Here is a 21,847-nt window from a genome sequence, read left to right as displayed (position 1 = left end):
TTAAATCCTTCATGTTTGATTAAGTCATTCACATTTTTATCAAATTCTTTACATTTGGTTAAATCCTTCACATGGTTGCTTAAATCATGGTGAGCCGAGAAGTTCACAACAATCCATTGTTTGATTTTTTTAGGGTAGGAAGGAAACTTTAGGTTTTTTTCCGACTTGTCATCTTAAACGGCCATGGTTTTCTCGTGGGTAGATTTAGTCCTACAAAGTTATTGTAATACAAATCTAGACACAATGGGAGTTAGTCGATTCATACCTATGATAATATCGAAGCTTCCGCTCGGAATTGGTATGAAGTCTATGAGTAAAGATTGATCGCTCATGGTTGCTTTATCATTTAGGAGGGGAGGGGAGGGGGGGTCATATAATGACTTGACATGATATAAACAACATCGTGCCAAAAAGACGATGATATCAGACTTTCAGTGAACATACGTACGAGATTGACGTAACGAACATGAGGGTTACTATCTTAAAAAACACTCTAATTTTTAAACCCTACTAAACAACCCGAAAAATTATATTAAATAAGATAGTCAGATTATAATAACAATATATTTTCCATAACAAAAGAGGATTACACACAATGTTTATCCAAAATTGTCGGTGTATACACAAGTCTTCATCCACTTTTACAAAATAACCATCAAACATACCAACTAAACTGAACAACAATATGTCTGAAACACATAATGCTAAAACAAACACAATATTACATGATCAACACAAACACCACAACGACCAACAAATCACTTCAACACATTAACAACCTTCACCACCAGAAACCCAAATATGACAAACATCAGACCATTAACACAGTGACATAGTGCAACTTCTTCTCCATCTGCTTTAAACGACAATTCAATGCCAGTTGGCCCACATTGCTTATGACTAAATCTCGACCCATTTCTTATTTCAGACGCTTCACTTCAAGTTTTTGTTCCACAATCTGAGCTCCACATTCACAAAAAAATTGTATGCAAATTGTCTAAGTTGAGATGGTCCCTTGAATTTATCGATACCGATTCGGGTGACTGTGGTGCTGGGGTAACCGTAGTTATTCACGTGAAAAGGATGTTTTTCGAATTGTCAGAATCTTTTAGTGGAAAAGGGGAATGAAGATTTAAGGTTTCAACCGATTTACCCCTCCTTTTATGTAACAAGGGATAATCCATAGTAAGTGATAACCCTTAGGGCTCAAATATTTAACATCGACCCAGTTCAGTGGCATAGCAATTGATTTGACTCAGAGTTGAAGCGTTCACTTATTGTGACTTGTAAGGATAACCTTTTAAAATAGGTAAATAGACTAATTTAACCGATAATTTAACAATTTGTTCCCTTAAGATGCCCAAAAAAAAAAAAAAAAAAAAAAAAATACACATGGTTGGAGTACACAGTACACTGACATTTACCCTTTAAAATATTCTACTCGTTTTTACACATTAACCATAAACATATCTTAAAAAACAATTCTAATAAAGATACAAAATTCTTTGATTACAAGAGCCTGTACAATTCCTCTAGTGATAAAAGACCAAAAACCCCTACAGAAAAAAAGGAAAAACCAAAAATAAAATAAAAACCCTTTTTACAATTTCGACCCATGAGAATCAAGAATTCAACATTGGTACACCGAAAAACTCTTGCTCTTCCGCCAAAAACTCCACGCTTTCCCCATCTTCCTCCTCGACGTCGATTTACTCAACACTTTCCGTTCTTCACCACCCTGTCCACCGCCCTGAACCACCACCGGCGGATCCCTCTGCCGCATCTCCCTAAAAACCATCAACAATTTCTGCGCCTTTTGTTTCCCTCTCATCGTTCCATTAACCGAAATCGACACCAAAGAAGGAATCACCCCTTCCTGAAGCACCATCTCACTGCACTTATCACTTCCAGTGCACAAAATCAACAGCAACGCCGCCGCCTGCTCCTGCACCTCCGGTTCTCCCATATCCAACAACATCGATAACCCACTTACCATACCCGGACCCTCTATAATCTCGGATCGACCCGAATTGGTCACAGCTAGGTTTATTAAAACCGCTATGGCTCTCTCTGTCCACGATCGGGAATCCGAATCGGAGAGAAATGGTTGCAGGGCGTTGATGATGCCGGACGATATGAGTCGAGGAACGTTTGAGTGGAAAGATGAGAGATGATAGAGAGTATGAAGAGCGTCAATTTTGCATTGGGAATCCAAATCTCCTTGAAGAACTTCGATTAGGAAAGGAACTGCTTCGCTTGAACCTATTATGGGCTTTGCTTGATCGAAACATGCAAGATTCAGGTATATAGCTATGGCTGCTCCAATTGATTTTGAACTTTCGATCATTTGTGCCAATAATGAAAGTATCCCACTAGCTAACATCATTTCTTTGTTCCTGAAATACAAATAAAGCATAAATTACAACGTATTTTAATTATTTAAAACAACTAAATCAAATAAATAGCAACCTACTTCCGTTTTTTTTAAGGTCAAATTAAAGAGATAGAAAAAAAAATTGTTATAATAAACAAATTAATGAAAGTAAATTACTATTTCTTGCATTTAACCTTTCTCCAAAATACTAACATATACATACCTATTATTATTGACAGCAAGATTAAACAGAGCCATGGCTCCACTTTCTTGAGCAAACTCACTTTGCGCATTCAAAGCCGATTCCAAAAACCGCAACAAAGCTTCAACAAAACCATTCGCACCCATATAAATTCTCGCCTCTTCATCATCCTTCAACAACCTCCTTATTTCCTCCACAACCCTACACTTTTTCCTCAAATGCCCCTCACCACGCAACACCGCCAACAACTCATCATATCTCTCAAACCCATCACCGCCAATCTCCGCCACAACCGCCGCCTCATCCTCCTCCACCGGAAAAGGCACCACCTTCATCCCCTTACACTTAACCAAACCACCACCACCGCCGCCTCCGCCACTCTCTGGCGGCGGCTTTGAATTCACCGATTCACTTTCCGACAACGACAGCCGCCAGTAGTTCAGATCATGAGACTCCGGCGGACCTCCGGGAACCATAACTCCATTCTGCTCACACCAACTTGCCACCAAACCTTTCACACAGTAATTAGGAGTCAAACCAAGATGACTCAATTGTTGTTGAGTTTTTGGGCAGGTATCGTGCCCGTCTCCAAACCATTTCTCAATACAAATTCTCTCGTACGTCTGCCCGGACGCGATAATAACCGGATCGTACATAAGTTGTAAGGAAATCGGGCAGCGTAATTCTTCGGGCGGCATCGTGACCTGCCCGGATCGCGGGAAATTAGGTTTGAAATTAAATGAATTTAGTTTCGAGAGCTGTCTTTCAAACCCGGACCCACTGTAACCCTCGAATGAACCGATTGTTGGTGAACACGGGGTAGAGCCTTGTGAGTCATTGTCATCTGAGAAATCACTTCTGAACAATTTTGAGTATTTTCTCATGAGGTGTAAAAGATATGCAACAATGGATTCTTTTCTTTTGTCTTCTTCAATTCTTGCTTTTTCAACGAGTTTTTTTAAAGCACGTCTTTCTCGAAGAGCAGTTCTTGATGATGTAATACCGAGTTTTGATGCGGCTTGATGGAATGTTTCTAACTCGTTGTTGTCACTGTTGTTGTTGAAGTTTTTACCTTGTTGAAGTAATCCGATTATTTCATCGCCTATTTGTTTTTCTATTGGATCTAGTGAAAACTCTATTCCTTCGAGTTCGGTTAAAATATCGGAAATCTGGGACACGAAAATTCATCGTTAGATCATAATGTTTCATAATTTTTGTTTATACAACTTAAATAACGCAAAAATCCGTGTTACATTTATATTTCGGGACATTGTTACAATAAAAATAGATCATAGGGTATAGCCTAAAGCATCGCCTTCTTTGATCTAGGGACATTGTTACAATAAAAAGACCAATATAGTGATTTACCCATGTGATTTTGGGACATTGTGATTTACCTTTTATCATTATCATGCCTACCACTTTTTTTTATGATAGGATTTTAGGGGACACGTTATAATAACAATTTTTTAATTATATATTTTTTACACTATAAAAGAAACGTTTTAACACCTGAGAAGCTATAGCTTGTGGAACTATATCTTCAACCCTCCTAAGACTATCCTCGAGAGACGATCTTGCTTTCTCAAATTTTAAAACGACGGAGTCTCCCGTTATAGCCTGTAAAATATACACAATGTTAATGAATAAATATAAATTATGTAATTACTTTTAATGGGTAAATAGGTAAATGTAATATAAGATGAAAAGAGGATAGATTTTGCACCAAGTAAATTTTGCTACATTCAGTGCAGTGTTGAAGAAGTGTTTTTGTTTTCTCTAATGCTATGTGCAAAGAACATAATGCTTGAATCCCTGAAGTGCTTCGAGGACGTGATGCTTCTAACTCAGGGAAAACGGTCAACACTTTGATGTAGATCAAAGAGAGCGTCTTACACATTCCTCCGTGTAGCTATAATAAAACAAATTTATTGAATTAATAAATTATATTTAAAATATATTTGAGAAAACTTCGGCGGATCGACAGAATTGAAGGAAACTAAACAATGAATAAGTCCATCAATAATACACCAAGTAGATCAAATATTGTAATTAAATATTTAAATTAAAAAGAATAACGATTGATTTACCTTCGGTTCACCCAGCGCAAACATATTCTCTTCAATTTCGGAAATTTCCATGATTTACGTTGACAAAAATATGATTTTGTTGACTTCAGATAACCTGAAATGATTAGCAAACGACACCAGTTATATTTCCGTTAACTCGGTAATTCAGATTCATCAAAGACCTCATCAGATAATTCACGATCAGAAAATATGAAGAAAAGTCAAGGAAAAACATGAATATGATAGAATCACTAGATATTTTGTTTTGAATCAAATAACGACGATTCGAAGCGTTAAACTAAATTAAAAAACAAAAAAAAAAAATGTATGAACTCACAAAACAGGAAGTTACATAAATTTGATCCAGTAAATTACAAAAAGAGAACTAAAAACAAAAAATGAATTTGACAACAACCAATTTGGAAAAACTTGATCGGTAAATTACACCAACTAAAACCAAAAATAAACAAATACTTCAACCATTGCCAGAAATCTCTTGAATGGAGGATACAAAGAAAACATAAACGGGGTTTTGTAATTTCTGCAAAAAACAAAAATATATACATTGAAAGAAAACAAACCTAACAAATTTCAAATCACGAGCACCCAATTAATTAAAAAAGTAAGAAATTGTAAGAATGAATTTTGGGTGTTTTGCCTGAAAACGTACCAGGGTGAACATGGAAGCTTCATCAAACGAACATTGGAAACGAAAATTTAATGAAGTAATAAATCTTTTAGGGTTTCGAATATGCAAATATTATCCATTCGTTTCGCGACTTTAGATTTGCGCATGATTTGAGTAAAAGTCAAGAACAGATGCAATTGTTGCCAAATCTGAACACAGACAGAGTAAAGGGAAAGATAACGACTGAGAAAGGGGGGGTTGGATTTAGAGGCGTAAATGGTAAAAGGGGATATTTTGAAATGAACACAAACTAGGGATCGAATAACATAATAATATTATTAAATAATAATCACAAATCAAATCTATTGATTTAATATTTAGCATTATAATAATATTTTAAGCTTTTAATTATTGAAAAACTATTAAATAATTTATTTACGAGTTGAATGTACGATTTACTTTTTAAACAATATGTTTTTTATAATATTAGATGAAATATTTTGTATTTTAACTTTTTTTCATTGTGGTGTGGTAACTTTTTTTTTTATATATTTTAATGAGTTCTTTCAACATTTTTCCTTAAATGAAAAATAATATATGTTGTTATTAAATGAGAATTAACGTATTTTGTCATTTAATTTATAACGCTTTTACTAAAATAAACACATACACACAACACAAAACAAATGTTCATTATTACAAGACATTTTTAAACTAGATGATTTTTATTATTTTAGATGAAATATTTTGTACTTTATTATTTGTTCATTGTTGTGGTTTTTGATAATTTAATGAATTATTTGCAATATTCTGTGTTAAAGAAAATTAATATATTTTATTATTAAATGAGAGTTAACGTATTTTGTCATTAAATGTAAATTAACTTTTTTTTTTCTGAACACGTATAACCGATTATTATAAAAACATATAAAGAAAAAAAAATAACTACATGTTTTGTCTTAAATACATATAATATTTAATTTTGTGAATGGGTTTAATAAAAATTATTGTAAGTTACTAATACATTGTTTTAATTTAAGAGATATAACAAAAATTCTTGATTTTGTTTCATTGCTACTGATTGGAATACACATATGACTCATTTATAATGAAGAATAGTCGTGTCACAATCTCCATTTTCGCCATGAATTTCTAAAGTGTATTATACAATTAACCGATTAAAATGACTTCATCTTATTTAATTTTATTAGACTTTTTATTTATATGTTATCGAATTATAAAATTTGAATCACACATTAATTAATTCCGTTTACTCATTAAATCGGTTGAGCATGATATTATCTAATGAACTTTTTGTGTTACATTATTGAGCGGGTACAAAACGAATTACGCATTGTTTTAATATAACCATTAAAAACGATATAAACTTGTGTTGTTTCTTTTAAAAACAACAAAGATGTATAATTAATGTTTTAAATAAATATTATCAATGTTTATCAAATTCAAAAAAAATATATATATAAAAAATAAAATAAAAAATCTTAGTAGAAAAAAAAAAAAGAATTCAAGTATTTTGAATTGGGTTTTGTCATATAATAAAAACTAACCTACTTGGTTTTTAATAAGTATAAATCATTAAAAAATTATTTTTAATTCTAGAAGTTAAATACCACCAAAATCAAACGAATGCAAAATACATACATGTTATTGTCTTTATCTTCAGTTAATTGTCAATCATATTAATGAATATAGACCAAATATGAGCGAACTTTTTCTAAATTAAGTATACCTTACATTTTGCTTGAATATAATTGAAGATAATAAAATATATTTCAAGAAATTAGAAATGATTAAAATAAATAAATAGGGTACTTTAATTAAAATTTAAGAAAAAAGGTGATGGAATTTTCCCGCTTTTGTCTCTCCCCGTTCACAGGCGGACAGTTGCCGACCTCCCAAGTTTGTCGGTTAACAGATCTCTCTTCTTAACTACGACTCTAAATACCCAAACTGCCCCTCCCACTTTTTATTATTTCTTTGAAGGTGTTCCCATTTTCCTCCCTACAAGAAAATAGGTATTTTGTTTAAAAGCAAAATATCAAAATTTCGGTGGACCATCATTTCAAAACATGTGAAAGGCATTTAAATGCTTCATGGTTAACTAATCATTTTATTAATAAGCTATATTTGTAATTACATATAATTTCCTGCAAATGAATGATAATTATAACATGATCATTTAAAATCTAAAATTGGTTTCGTTAATATTATTTATTTTATATTATATTTTATGTTATTGTTGTAAGTAAATAAAGCTAGTTAAAATTTAGTTGTTGGTTGAAAATTTTATAACTAGCTGGTAAAAAATAACGTTTGACAATTAGCTGATAAACTAACTGGAATATATAAAATAAAATAATACCAAACAAATATATCTATCGACCGGTTTGTGTACTCTCTACCGCACATTATGGTTGCTAATCTAACATTTAATTTCATTTATTTCCCGATAACTTGTCAACCTAAAAAATATATAGTATATGATAAAGTTGGGCTAGAAATAATTTGATAATCAAAATATTATTTATTTTGAAATTTTGAATGAAAAACTTTGAGGCAAAGCCAACCCATTTGCTCTTTGTCAAACATAATTATAGTTTGTAATTAGGGTTTTACACGTCGTGCGTTGCGGCAACAGTAATATATTTGAGAAGTAGGAAGTAAGTTGCTACATGTGAAACATGAATTTAGAAAGACTTAATCCGACAAACAATAATAGTCTGAGGCCAAAACCATGTAAAACAAAGACAATAAAACCGTATTATATATGACATGCATAAGTAAGTAATATTTTTTAAGTTAACGAATGGAAGTTCAAATAATTAAAAACGTATCATATGTGATCCGGCTTACACGTATATAAATAAGCACGAAAATAAAAAAAATGCATTTAAATGTAGACGAACTCGAATTTATATCCCAACAGGTACATTAATTTTTTTTTTAATAAACAAACTAAAGTTCTAAAATTATGCCGAAACAATGTACGCTGAAACATTGACCACCTCTAATTTATATCAACACATATGAAAGGTTAGAAAAATCTAAGGAGTGATAACTGTAGGAAAATCAGATTATATATATTATGAAAGATAAAACAAAAGTTTAGAAAATAAAAGGGATGAAATTGACTTTTTTTTAAATTCAAATACAATGGTGAATATAATATTTTAAAAGGTGAAGGGTCGAAAATATTATTCACTAAAGTATGAGAATAATAGCAATAGAAAAACTTAGTAGGAGGAATTAAATTGACAACAACTAAAAATGATTAAAGAGGGAAAATGAAAAATAAGAAAAGTTGAAAGGAGTAAAAACAAAAAAAACTTAGTAGGCGGACTAAAATTGCTAAAAATTAAAAATAACTGAAGAGTTAAAATGAAAAATATGCCAAAATAGAAGGGAGTGGCCACCATACTTTGGTATTTAGAATAGATATAATTTGCTACGGAATATATTCAATTCGTTTAATTACTAAATTTGAAGATATTGTATAAAGCAATCTACCGTAATCAATTCATATTAAATAATAGGTGAATACTTGTACGTTGTGCAAAATACAATAATATATTTTAAATTTTTACATATATATATATATATATATATATATATATATATATATATATATATATATATATATATATATTTTTAAATATATCAATGACATTGTTATTAGCTTTTATATAATAAATCTTATAACAAATTGGTATAAACATTGTTTGTTTTGAATTATTTGATAATGTAGATATCTTTTAAAATGATATAATATTAAGTATCTTAATGGCATCTACCTGCAGATACTTATGAATAAAATTAAATATAATATATGATTTAATGATATTTATAATTGTTGTTATGATTAGTTAATTTTAACAACTTTATTTGCTTAACATTTTAATTTCTATCATTGTAATTATTTAAAACATCAAACAATATTTTTATTTTTAAAGACTACAATATAATTTTTGTATATAATTTTATTTTTAACTATTGTTATTGTAAGTTATTTAAAATAACGTATTTCGAAACTCTTAATATTTTAATTTGGTTTCAGAAATTTAACGTTTTTAAAATTTATTTGATGAATATTGTTAGTTTCTATGATTGTAGTTATTTAAAACAAAAACATTGTTTTTGTTTTTAAAGAAAATATTATAATTTTTTATATAATATTGCATTTAACTATTTTTATTGTAAGTTATTTTTAAGCTATTTATTTGAAAATTGTTAATGATTATAAAAAACAGTTTCATGTTTTTTTTTTTTTTTTTTTTTTTTTTTTTTGGTTAATTTAGGATTACAATTTAGGTTTAACACTATAATTTATAATCTTTAAATATTTATAAAACCGTCTCTCGATTTTTTTTTCAAGTTTAACTTAAATAGTTAACTATTTTGCATCAATATTTGCATCAACTCATAAATTATATTGTAGTGACAAAAGAACATGGTTTGGCATGCGGAATTAAAGTTTGCACAATGAACATGATGATTTGGGTGTTCAAGAGATGTATAGAATATGTATGGTGTTACAAAAAGGGATCTAGATCTAGTCTACATAAATAACACACACTTTTACACTCACTTTTACATCCATCCAACACACCTCTACAAGTGGTATGAACCCACCTTATATAGAGGTGTTTACATGTCTCTCTCTCACTCTCAAATACCTATTAGTCAAAAGGCTAATGCACCACATGCAAGTAGGTCTACAAAAGTCATACATGAAGAACTTTGTACCCCAACATACCCCCCCCCCTCAAAGTTAGGAATGAATGATCACTTCAAATCTTCCAAAGTCAAGCAACTACGCAGTTCGAGTCTCAAAGGTGACACATGTTGAAACGAACTTCAATCTTCAATTCTTCCATGATTCTTCAATTTGGGCTCTAGGATGTGAGACATACAATCCGAGCATCAACGAATGATCACAAGCTTCTCAAACTCTAAATTGATCACCCTAAAGTTGAGCATAAAAACACACCCCAAAAATCTTCAGTAACTCCAAACCCATTTCGAAAATAAATCATTTCCGAACTTCCAATTGCATCATTCCATAAGCTTCAAAACTTCAAGATCACTTCGGTCTTCAAATCCGCGTAATATGAAAAATTCAAGTTCGAATTTCCATATAAACTTCTCCCCCTTTTTATAATCGAAATTTGATTATAAAACTCCCAAGGAAAAAAAACATGCTCTATTTGGATTTTTTTTGTGTCAAAACTCCCCCTTAACATGTGGCATAAACTTTGTGTTTCAATCTGGAAAATTCAAAATATATTCAATTTTTAGCTTCATTCACGGATCGCCTTTGACAAAATTTCTCAAAAATGGGTAGAAATTGTCAATTTCAAAATTCTGCAGTGACCTGTTGCGCCCAAAACAACAAAATATGCAAAACTCTCCCCCTTTTCCAAAGTTGGGTAGAAAGCATCAATTTGCACAAACTACAGGGGCCTGAAATGCACTTTCTTCAATTTTCAGCAAAAACAGTCCTTTTTCGAATTTGGGTACGAACCGCCAAACATTCAAAACCTCAGGGACTATTTTCGACAATTCTGCCCTTTATGCTCAAATCATACGAAGAATTACCCCAAACATACGAAGCTCCAAAAAAAAATTTCGAAATTGGGTGAAAAGTGTCAAACATTCGAAACTTGGGTTAATTTTCAAAGTGTCAAATATTCGAAGGTTCACGGGTCGAATTTGAAACTTTTTGTCATTTGATCAATTCATACGAAAATGTGATAATCATACGAAGTTTTTGAAAAGTTGTCAAACAGTCGAAACTTCAAGGACCATTTTTGAAATTTTTTACACTTTTTCGTATAAATTTACAAATAAACTCTTCATACAAATCCCAAACACCGGTTCATATGAATCCTATGTACAAACCCCCTTCGTATATTTCCCAAACAAACACACCTTTGTATGTAAATCACAAAACACATACAACAACATATATAAACTAGTAAGTTAACTATAATATGTTAAAAAGTTAAACTCATAATTTTATAAATAGAAATATAATATGAGATTTTAATATTGTAGTTTAGTCAATCGTTTGAATGATTTCTATCCGCGAGTTACACATGAATAAAATTAAATATAATATATGTTTTAATGTTATTTATAGTTGTTGTTATTGTTAATTAATTTTTTAAAAATTATTTGCTTAATATTTTAATTTCTATCATTATAATTTTTTAAAACATCAAACATTGTTTTTTTATTTTAAAGGTAACAATATAATCATTTATATATAGTTATTTTTAACTATTGTTATTTTGCAAGTTATTTTAAGTTACTTATTTAAAAACTTTTAACGATTATAAAGATATTTTAGTTAAATTGAGATTACAATTTAGTTTTTGCATTTATCACTACAATTTATTACTTTTAACTATTTACAAAATATTCTTTGGTTTTTTAAGTGGAACTGAAATTTATATTTAAGTTGATACTGTAATGTTATATTTAAATTAATAATTTGAGTATTTTATCCAAACTGTTCGAAAGTTATAGCTTTAAACTGATAATGGTTTACACACAACAACATTTTAAATCTAATAAATTAAGTATAATATATTAAAAGTTAAAGACATAACTTTATAACTAGAAGTAAAGATATTATTTTAAAATTGAAATTTAATTTATTTATGATTACACTTTAGGTTTGATATTTATTTAATTTTATTAACCAATTTATAATTATTATCATAAAGACACTACAATTTATCATTTTTAACTATTTACAAAATATTTTTTGGGTTGTTTAAGTTAAACTAAAATTTATATTTAAGTTGACCATGTAATGTTATATTAAAACTAATACTTTAAGTATTTTATACAAACTGTTCCAAAATTGTATCTTTAAAATGATAATGGTTTACATCCACTATTATAATAAAACTAATAAATTAAGTATAATATGTTAAAAATTAAAAAAATATATATATATAACTTTATAAGTAGAAGTAAAGATACTATTTTAATATTGAAATTAAGCTTATATATGATTACACTTTAGGTTTGATATTTTTTTAACCATATTAACCAACTTATAACTATTATTAGAAAGAAATTGAAAAATCATGGGAGTTTCAAATGAATGTGGTGAAAGGAAAAAATGATTCATTTATAATATAGTATAATATGATATGATGATATGATATGATAAAAAATAGATAAAATTATATAAATGGTCCATATAGTTTAGCAAAAGTCATAAGCACAATCCTTACTAATTTTGTTTGATAAACATGGTCCTTGCGGTTTTCAAAACACGCATGAACCTTTTTGCTAACACCGTTAGTTTTAGTCAGTTAAAATGAGGGTAATTTCATATTTTTAGGTTGAAGGACTGAATTTGTAATCATGAGTAAACCATATGCACCATTTAGTTTTGTCAATATTATATATTTATGAGTTTGTGGTTTTTCAATTATTTTATTTTTTTAAATATCACGTTGACCTTTTCACTTTTCATTTTATAAAATATTATTTTCTAAATTTTCATTTTTACCCCTCCATAGTTTATATAATTTGATTTTTTAATAAATTTTGTTCATTAACATAGAAATAGTTTTCTACGCTTATTTTTATATATGTGTCGCTAAGAATTCAAGATGGTCAACATTTCAATGTGAATTTAGAACTTCCATTTCGTTAATTTCTTTTTTAAAAATTTACTTGTTTTTTTATGCACTTTTCGGTTTACATTTGAGTTTATCTAGATTCTAACATTTTTTTTTTACATTTTCTTGTTTAATTTTATGTATGTTTCTTACGTATGAGTCAGATCATATATAATAACTAAATTTTGTTTGTCAACTTAGAAAATACGTATTATATTCTAGTTTGTCTATGTTTCAACATATATTTCTTTTATGTTTTTGTGTCTAATTTTATATATGTTTTCTACATATGAGTCGCGTAACATATAATAACTTCCGTTCGTTAATTTATGTAACATCCTGAGATTTGCAGGTATTTTCGAACCCTCTCTATTTATTTTGTCATTTATAGTTCCTGGGGTTGGAAGAGTCGAGCCATGAGAAGCCTAAGGGCTAAAGTTTAAACCTTGAGAACAAGACGAGTACACTAAGCATACATAAGGTACGCTAAGTGTACTAGGCGTGTCGTAGTACGTTAGGCGTACACTTGTGTACGCTAGGCGTACTCACGACAGATGGAAACCCTGATATTTAAGGTTTGGGTGCTATATAAACGTCCTTATGAGGTCAAAACCCTCTATCATCTCAGCTTCCATAGTTTTGATCCGTTTTCCCCAAACCCTAACCCCTTCCTTGAGTGTGTGAGCTAAAAGTGTGTGTTTTGAGTAGTTGGATAAGAAGGTGTTGCATGAAGAAGTAGGAGAAGGAAGACAAGCTTGTAGATATGAGGTTTCGTTGTGCTCTAGAAGTTCCAGGAGGTAAAAAGCTCCAACCTTTATGCTTGTATGATGTAGATCTTGCCATTCCAGCTTTATAAAACCATTTCTTGTCCCAAATTAGTGCATGTTATGTTTTGAATGAGATAAGTTGTCCTTTCCCAATGGCTAAAAGAGTCCCATGCATGTAGTAGAATGGTCTTAATGGATTAAGACCTTGTATTAAGAACTTTATGGACGTCCTAAGTCTTAAAGTTCAAGAATTTATGGTTCTAAGGCACATTTGGTCGATGGATCTGGAGTTTGGGCTTAAGTACTTAAGTCATTAAGCACTTATATAGGGTTTTGGTGAAACCTTACGTACGCCCCGCGTAATTTTTGTACACCTAGCATACTGAGTCAACTGCCCCGATGGTGGTCAACGCAAAACGGAAGTACGCCCAACATACCAGAGGAGTATGCCCAGCGTACGCCCTCTGTTGGGCTTTTGATGATTGGGCTTCGGGATTAGGCTCCGTTTTGGGCAATTTTGACATGGGCCTTTTTGGGCTTTCTGAATAAATGTGCTTTGGGCCAGTAGTGGTAATAGATCTTTAAATGAGGCTCGATTTGGGAGTTAGGGCCCAATTGGGAAAATTGGGCCAATAATGGGCCTTATGTATATGGACTTTTGGATAGTGAATTTGATATTGGGCCTTGGCCCAAATTTGAGAAAAGGCAAAATGGATTATGTGGACCCTTAGTCAAGATTGATATCCCATGTGTTGACTTAGTATTCATCATTTTGGATTGTTCGGGATTTTCAATGAGACAACAGTCGGAGACTTTCAGTCTAGATCAGCACTACTTGCGAGGTGAGTTGTCCTCACTATACTAACAAGGTCGAAGACACTAATGACGGCCCTTTTCGGATTTGTATTCAGATTTATTGAATGATATGCTTATTGATTTGCATCCTGGTAGTTAGGATGGTGATATGTTAGTGATCGGTTAGGTCGGTATCTTGGTATATAGGATAATGTTATGTTAGTGAACGGTTAGGTCGGTATTCTGGTATATAGGATGATGCTATGATTAGTGATATGTTAGATTGGTTTGATTGTTATATATGCTAGCGTATGATATTATGTGCACATGATTGTTTGATTTGGGGGTTGGGTTAAGGCGGACCTGCTTTGTGCTGAAGGCCAACATAGTCAGGGTGGACTGGATAGACTGCAGGCCTGATTAGGGCATACTAGTCAGGCTGAAGGCCCGATAAGCGGTCTGTAACAACAGCAAAATTCAGGTCAAAATTTAAAATTTTATAAAACCGTAATTAAGTATACTAAGTGGTAGATATTGTAACAAGGTTTTCATACATATAAAGAACACTAAAATCCGAGTTATAACGAAGAAGTTATGACCATTCTAAGTTTCCCGACAAAAACCAGCAATACGAAGTTACGTAAAAACGCAAAGTTTCAACAAAACACTTTTTGACCTTAGGTGTCTAAATGAAAGTCATAGATATCGTCAAACCGTAACCGTACATAAAAAGAACGTCCAAATCTGACTTCGTATGAGGAAGTTGTGATTTTTCTAAGTTACAGATATAGCAATAGACAGCTAAAAACTCGAAATAGAGATCGGGAGACTTTTGGCCAAAACAACCTAAATTAGAATCAAAGGGATCAACAATTCTACCGCAACGGTAAAAAGTCTGACGAAACGGACGTCGGATTAAGAAGTTATGGAACTTTAACGGACTTTTTCCTGTCCCGACATATTAAAAATATAATATTAAAAATAAAGTCAAAACTAGCCGACGGAGTCTAAACAAAAGTTGTAGATCGTAGTCTCACCTTCGCGTGGATATAAAGAACGTCGAAAACGGAGTTCGTATGAGAAAGATTTGAATTTTTGAAGTTTGTTAATTAATTTAAATATAAATTAAATTAAAGCCCGATATTATCCGAAGAAGGAGTCACCGGTTCGATCCCTCGTACGCCCAGCGTACTCGGATGCTAGGCTCCGGTTCGTCCACGTCGCTCCAATGTTTCGACCGAGGATGCGCTCATGCATGACGCATGAGTACGCAGCGCGTACTCTAGTACGCCCCATGTAACGCAACCTCCCAGACCCCTATAAAAAGGATGCGAGGGTGCCGGCCAAAATTGCTAATTTCCTTCCTTTCTCGCACCGAAGCTCTGCGTTTCAACCCTCGGAATCATCCCAAAGGCCCGACTTTCATATCCAAGGTGGGAAGAAAGTTTTACACTCCCGATACTCCCGAGATTTCCCGAGAATCTCGAGAGATCCGTTTCCCGAGACGAAACTCTGCCCGGTTTTCCATCTTGCTATCTTCAAACATTCAAGTGAGTTCATACCCCTTCCAAACACACTTTAAATACATTCTACATGCTTTTATACTCTTTTAGGGGGGGGGGGGGAATACAAGTAAACATACGGTTATTATCGTGTATTTTATAAAGTTTCACTTCAATTGTTTTATCGAATAAATCTCTTGGAGCTCATTACTATTACGGAAAACTCTTGTCATACTTTGCGTGCATTAGAAATTATACAAAGTATATAATGATTTCAAAGTACCTTTCATTGTTAAATCGTTTTATACATTCTAAAAACTTATGATTTTGCTTTGTCAAACATTGTAAACAAGGATAAACTTTGCATACAAAACTATCACCTTAATACAAACTTAGTTGAGAATCCATGAGACGTGTATATCTTCAAACGTTACTTTTATTTATTAGAAAGTAATGCTGCAAGTCCTGTCTATAACCAGAGTCTCCCGTTCGGAGAACGTGTCAAATGTGTATAGATCTATATGGGAAGTCATGATCCCACGCCCTGACTGTTAGCTACAGTCCGTCCTTTGGGGTGACAATTGTCATAACGCTGCAACGCCTAAAGAACGTCGTTACAAGCATATTATGTTTAGTATGGTTATAAAACTTATCGGATATACAATTATTATGGTATTATGCTTTTATGAACGAGTAGCTATTAAAACTATTCTTCATCTAACAAATGCGATCTTCGTATAGCTTTATTATATAAAACTATGACACAACTTTTAAGAATGTCGGTTTCTTGCGATTTTCGGTCTCAGAGACTGCCAGTTATGTTAGGAAAATAAGGGTTTTTCCTATATACAAACCAAACAACTAATAGGAAAATAAGGGATTTTCCTGGTGCAATTATTTACAACTTATAACACGAACATTCATATGCATTTCATACTTTTATAAGAAAATAAGGGTTTTTCTTGGAAAACACAACAATTCGTATCTCAACCATTAGGGAAAATATGGGATTTTCTAGAACTAATACATTCACTTTCAACACAACAAATCACAACTCTTTACATTTGAAATACTACGTTTTCTGGAAAACATACACGAACTTTCGAATGGCGTACATTTTCTCAAAACACTACTCATGAACCCACCAACTTAATTTTTGACACTTTTTCTTTGAAATAACTTGTATTCTCAGGGAACCGCTAAGCAAATTTGGAAATCAACTTATGGGGATTAACGTACTGACGTTAATTACTTCTTTTGAAAGATGTTTATGTAGTTAACTTTTGAACATGTAACGAATACAATTATGTAAACATTTTGGAAACTTTAATGTATATGGTGGTGTGTACTTTCCTTTCTATGAACTGTTATGATACTGAATATGACGTCCTCCGCCCCCGAACGTTTCCGCCGTTCTGGTTTGGGGGTGTGACAGGTTGGTATCAGAGCTCTGTTTATAGGGAATTAAGTATATCAAAACCATTTCGTTTTGGTATACAACTATAAACTCAACTGGGCAAAAACACTCTGAGTAAGAGTCATACTTTTAAAATTAAATTTATTTAGTTTTTGTAAAGTGGGCATGCATTCATTTCATATTAATAACATGGTCGGTATCATAATTAAAACAATATAGAAGTATTATATATAAGTTGTGCAGTGCAGGTATGCCTTGGGACATGTAATCGGAACTGGGATGAATGTAGCCTGATCAACTATATTTGTCCAAGGGCCGGCTAACGTATGCCAACGAGTGCCTGTAATGGACAAAAAATTTAAAACTTACCAAAAGCATATCGTTAAAGAATACTAAGGGAGTATTCGAGTGCCTTCAACCCTTAAACTTAAGAGTAAATTCCATGTGCTTTAGCTTATAGTCGATTCTTAACCCTATTCTCGTACAGAATCAATGGCAGGATTCCATCACCCCAATGACCCCTACTACCCCAACCAAGGTAATGGAGAAGGGATAGAGAATGATCCTGAAGAAGGAATGCAAGAAGAATCAGACTCAGATCCAGAGAACAATAACCTACCCTTAACGGCTCCAATTCAAAATCCTAATCCTCGACCGGAATTTCATGGCTCGACGCCCCTTTGGGCAACTAACCTTAATAGGTGGAGTCGCGAACAGGATCAACCCCTTCCATTCAACGGAGACCGAAGCTTCTACAACCTAAGTGAGGGGGGCTCAGCAGACAGAGCCCTTCCTATATTGGTTCGTCAGATTTCTCGCATTGATGAACAAGGACGGACGACCATCCATCGAACTGAGGAAAATGATGTGAACACTGGAGTCAACACAGTTCGCATCCGACAGTTAGGATTAGCTCACGACAGAATCATAAATCGAAATGAAGCGTTGCAGAGAGAGCTAGCGGCAACTCAAACTGAAGCGGTAGAACTTCGGGCACGCCAGGCAAGACATGAACAACGTATGCTCGAGATGGAGCATCAGTTGGCAGAATCTAAGACCTCGGATAAAGTCCTTACGTTTCTTAACCTTGTAATTGGAGACCTTTAGATAGGTCAAATTTTCCTAACTACAAAATGTAATGCACCATGTTTTATAATATATGATGTATTTCCTTTATTAAACCCTTTGCATACCTCTCCAATTCATGAGTTTATCTACTCTCCTTATGAGTCGAACTCAAAACCCTATTCAGGGGTAAACCAAACTTCTGATATAACAAAACACTAATGCGCGACTTTCGAATCATTAAAACTTATAGTTCTTCTTGTTATTTCCTTATCAGAATCATGTTGCCAAAGAAAAACGATCAACCCATCAACCAAACACCAACTCTTCAGATTGATGCAACTACCTTTCAAGCTGCAGTCTCGGCTGCCGTAGCAGCTGTTCTGACCCACCTAAACGCTAACAGCGCGAATGTTAGCGGGATTGTTAACAATAACTCTAATCCAAGTAACAATCAAATACCTCAACGGGCAACAAACTACCACGAAACCCCGAATCCCAAGCCCAAGAATAACAAACGAAAGCTCTGGGCTAAAACTAAAGGAAAATCACCCCAAGGGACGAGCAAAAGACAACAACATGTGGCAACCTTCGCAGCCACGACATCTGTACATCTTACTACCATCCCTTCTGGTATCCCGATTGTCCCTACACCAGCTAGGCAATATGCTGAAAACCTACTGGAATGCAATAAGTGCGGCTTACATCATCTAGGTTGTTGTCGTCCGTTACACTTCTTTAAATGCAACAAGAATGGGCATACTACCAATTGTTGCTGGACTCGGACCCAACACATTACCTCAAACACCAATGTTGAAATCTCTCGAATATGCCATCTATGTGGCGTAATGGAACACTTCAAGAGGGACTGTCCAACAGAGAAGGACGATGGCGAATCTGGAGGAGTTTGACCTCAGAATGGAAAGAAGCAACGAAAGAACCTATTATAGTATACGTTCACTTCCAATCGTCAGTATTATGTATGTCTTTTTAAAACATGTTTAAAACTAGTGCAACTAGATTCTTATCTCTTGCGGGATCCCGTCGGTATAGGGATGCTCGTACTGCGTATACTTACCTTTTGTAGTATACCTTATTCGTAGCAATAGTCTTACAGTAGTCTAAAATGCTGTAACTCTGTTGATGGTTGCACGGTTGTGTTTTGTCTGTAAACATCTTACGTTCAAATCGAATGTCTTTAAGTTTCCTTATGATTCCGACATTATCATATGACTTGATTCAATTTGATCCTCACAAAAACAGCTTCATACGTACATCTCTTCCTCTGAAATTCTCGTTCTAGCAAAGCCGTCATTCCAGAATACCAAAGTACTCGTGCATAGAGCACTTATTGTTTCTCATCCTTTCCGAAGAAAAATTCAACAAACCGCCCCGAAGTACCACATGTGTAGTACGTCAAGTTCAATCCAAAGACCCACAGTTTCAAGCCTATTTATATACGGCTCATATACCTGAGACTATGATTGATGAACCTGGTATGGTTTCTACTATGAACTCCAGGACGGAGACTTCCCAAGACTACGAGTGATCGTGCTGCCATGCAAATAAACTTAAAAGCCCAACGCATGCCCTTTCTGTCGATTGGGACAAGGAAGACAGATAGAACAAAAGTACCTATCCTTTTCCCTTAATTCATGAGTAACCATACTCCTACACCCAAAAGGTCGTACAACGGCAACCAGCCTAAGTGCAACCGATGCAACTTTCATCATCACGGACCCTGCCATGAAATGCATTGCGTTAGGTGTAATAGAAAGGGACACACCATCCGCTACTGCAGAGAACTAGCCCAACCAACTATTCCAGCCACAAATATAGGAGTAGACCGTTCTTGTTATGAGTGCGGAGTGGCGGGACACTTCTGAAGGGACTACCTGGAGTCAAACATCATGAATGCTGGTGGAGGAGGCCGAGTATTCGCAATGGGCCAAGAGGAGGCTATTGCAGACCCCACGGTTATTCTGGGTACATTTCTCCTTGATAACTTAGTTACGTACGTTCCATTTGATAGTAGGGACGCAGAGGAGTTCCGTGAGTCACAAGTTTAAAAAAATCTACTCGAACAAACACCCCAACCATTAAACAAAACTTTCATAGTAGTAATAATGGAAATAGACTAAAAAGCACTGAAAACACACACGTAGAATGCACTATTTCACTAACGAACGTCTTACAATGAGAAGTACCGACATCAACATTCGACGTGGATTGGTGTAGCCCTACCCATACCAGTTCCATGTGTTATAAAAGATCCTTTCACCTTAACCATCGACTAACGAAACTCGATCGATTTATAATGACAAACCCGATACAAACACCAATTGGTTTCTACTTTCAAAACCCCGAAGTACTCATGTGAGAAATCTTTACAACTTTCCCGTAGTATCCCGCAACAGATCATTTAGAAAAACCACGCTTACAACAAGTCAAATCCAAGCTCAGAAACTAGCAGTGAATCCAACCATGAACTTCAAAACATGGCTGCCCTAATTCATCAAGTGAATATGCTAACATTTAGAAGAACATAAGTAAATAAACCCAAAAACCGCACGATCCCGATCGGTCGCAGTGGTAGGCGGAGAAATGAAGGTCCACTGAAACACGCACATTAGGATCTAGATTCATAAAGGAACAAGAGGAACAAATGGACCATAAGCACTCACGCTTGCCCGCAAGTATTGGAGTCCCAGTCAAAATGCGAATTTTGGGACGAAATTCTCTCTAACGGGGGGATAATGTAACAACAGCAAAATTCAGGTCAAAATTTAAAATTTTATAAAACCGTAATTAAGTATACTAAGTGGTAGATATTGTAACAAGGTTTTCATACATATAAAGAACACTAAAATCCGAGTTATAACGAAGAAGTTATGACCATTCTAAGTTTCCCGACAAAAACCGGCAATACGAAGTTACGTAAAAACGCAAAGTTTCAACAAAACACTTTTTGACCTTAGGTGTCTAAATGAAAGTCATAGATATCGTCAAACCGTAACCGTACATAAAAAGAACGTCCAAATCTTACTTCGTATGTGGAAGTTGTGATTTTTCTAAGTTACAGATATAGCAGTAGACAGCTAAAAACTCGAAATAGAGATCGAGAGACTTTTGGCCAAAACAACCTAAATGAGAATCAAAGGGATCAACAATTCTAGCGCAACGGTAAAAAGTCTGACGAAAAAGGACGTCGGATGAAGAAGTTATGGAACTTTAACGGACTTTTCCTGTCCCGGCCTATTAAAAATATAATATTAAAAATAAATTCAAAACTAGCCAATGGAGTCTAAACGAAAGTTGTAGATCGTAGTCTCACCTTCGTGTGGATATAAAGAACGTCGATAACGGA

At 33.5% G+C, this 21,847-nt stretch overlaps 1 protein-coding gene across 1 annotated transcript; it reads right to left on the bottom strand.

Moving 5' to 3' along the window:
- Nucleotides 1-1,444: 1,444 nt before the first annotated feature.
- LOC145010892 (U-box domain-containing protein 45-like) lies at nt 1,445-5,565 on the bottom strand. The gene is made up of 6 exons (XM_078969459.1): nt 5,316-5,565; nt 4,667-4,760; nt 4,303-4,488; nt 4,089-4,196; nt 2,598-3,745; nt 1,445-2,396 (listed from the first exon to the last, which is right to left on the bottom strand). Exons 2-6 carry the CDS (start codon nt 4,715-4,717, stop codon nt 1,631-1,633), a joined length of 2,259 nt encoding a protein of 752 aa, XP_078825585.1. The 5' UTR covers nt 4,718-4,760; nt 5,316-5,565; the 3' UTR covers nt 1,445-1,630.
- Between the last annotated feature and the right edge of the window lie 16,282 nt (nt 5,566-21,847).

This window comes from Lactuca saligna, chromosome 8 (assembly GCF_052625555.1).
Source record: "Lactuca saligna cultivar CGN05327 chromosome 8, ASM5262555v1, whole genome shotgun sequence".
Classification (NCBI taxonomy): Eukaryota; Viridiplantae; Streptophyta; class Magnoliopsida; order Asterales; family Asteraceae; genus Lactuca; species Lactuca saligna.
This window is presented reverse-complemented; position numbering and strand designations above follow the sequence as displayed.

Excerpts from the sequence above, each read along its gene's own strand:
- LOC145010892 (XM_078969459.1), bottom strand. The coding sequence starts at position 4,717 with ATGGAAATTTCCGAAATTGAAGAGAATATGTTTGCGCTGGGTGAACCG. Across the intron at positions 4,197-4,302 it reads AATGTAGCAAAATTTACTTG|GCTATAACGGGAGACTCCGT; the intron begins GTGCAAAATCTA and ends TATATTTTACAG. Across the intron at positions 3,746-4,088 it reads CACAAGCTATAGCTTCTCAG|ATTTCCGATATTTTAACCGA; the intron begins GTGTTAAAACGT and ends TTCGTGTCCCAG.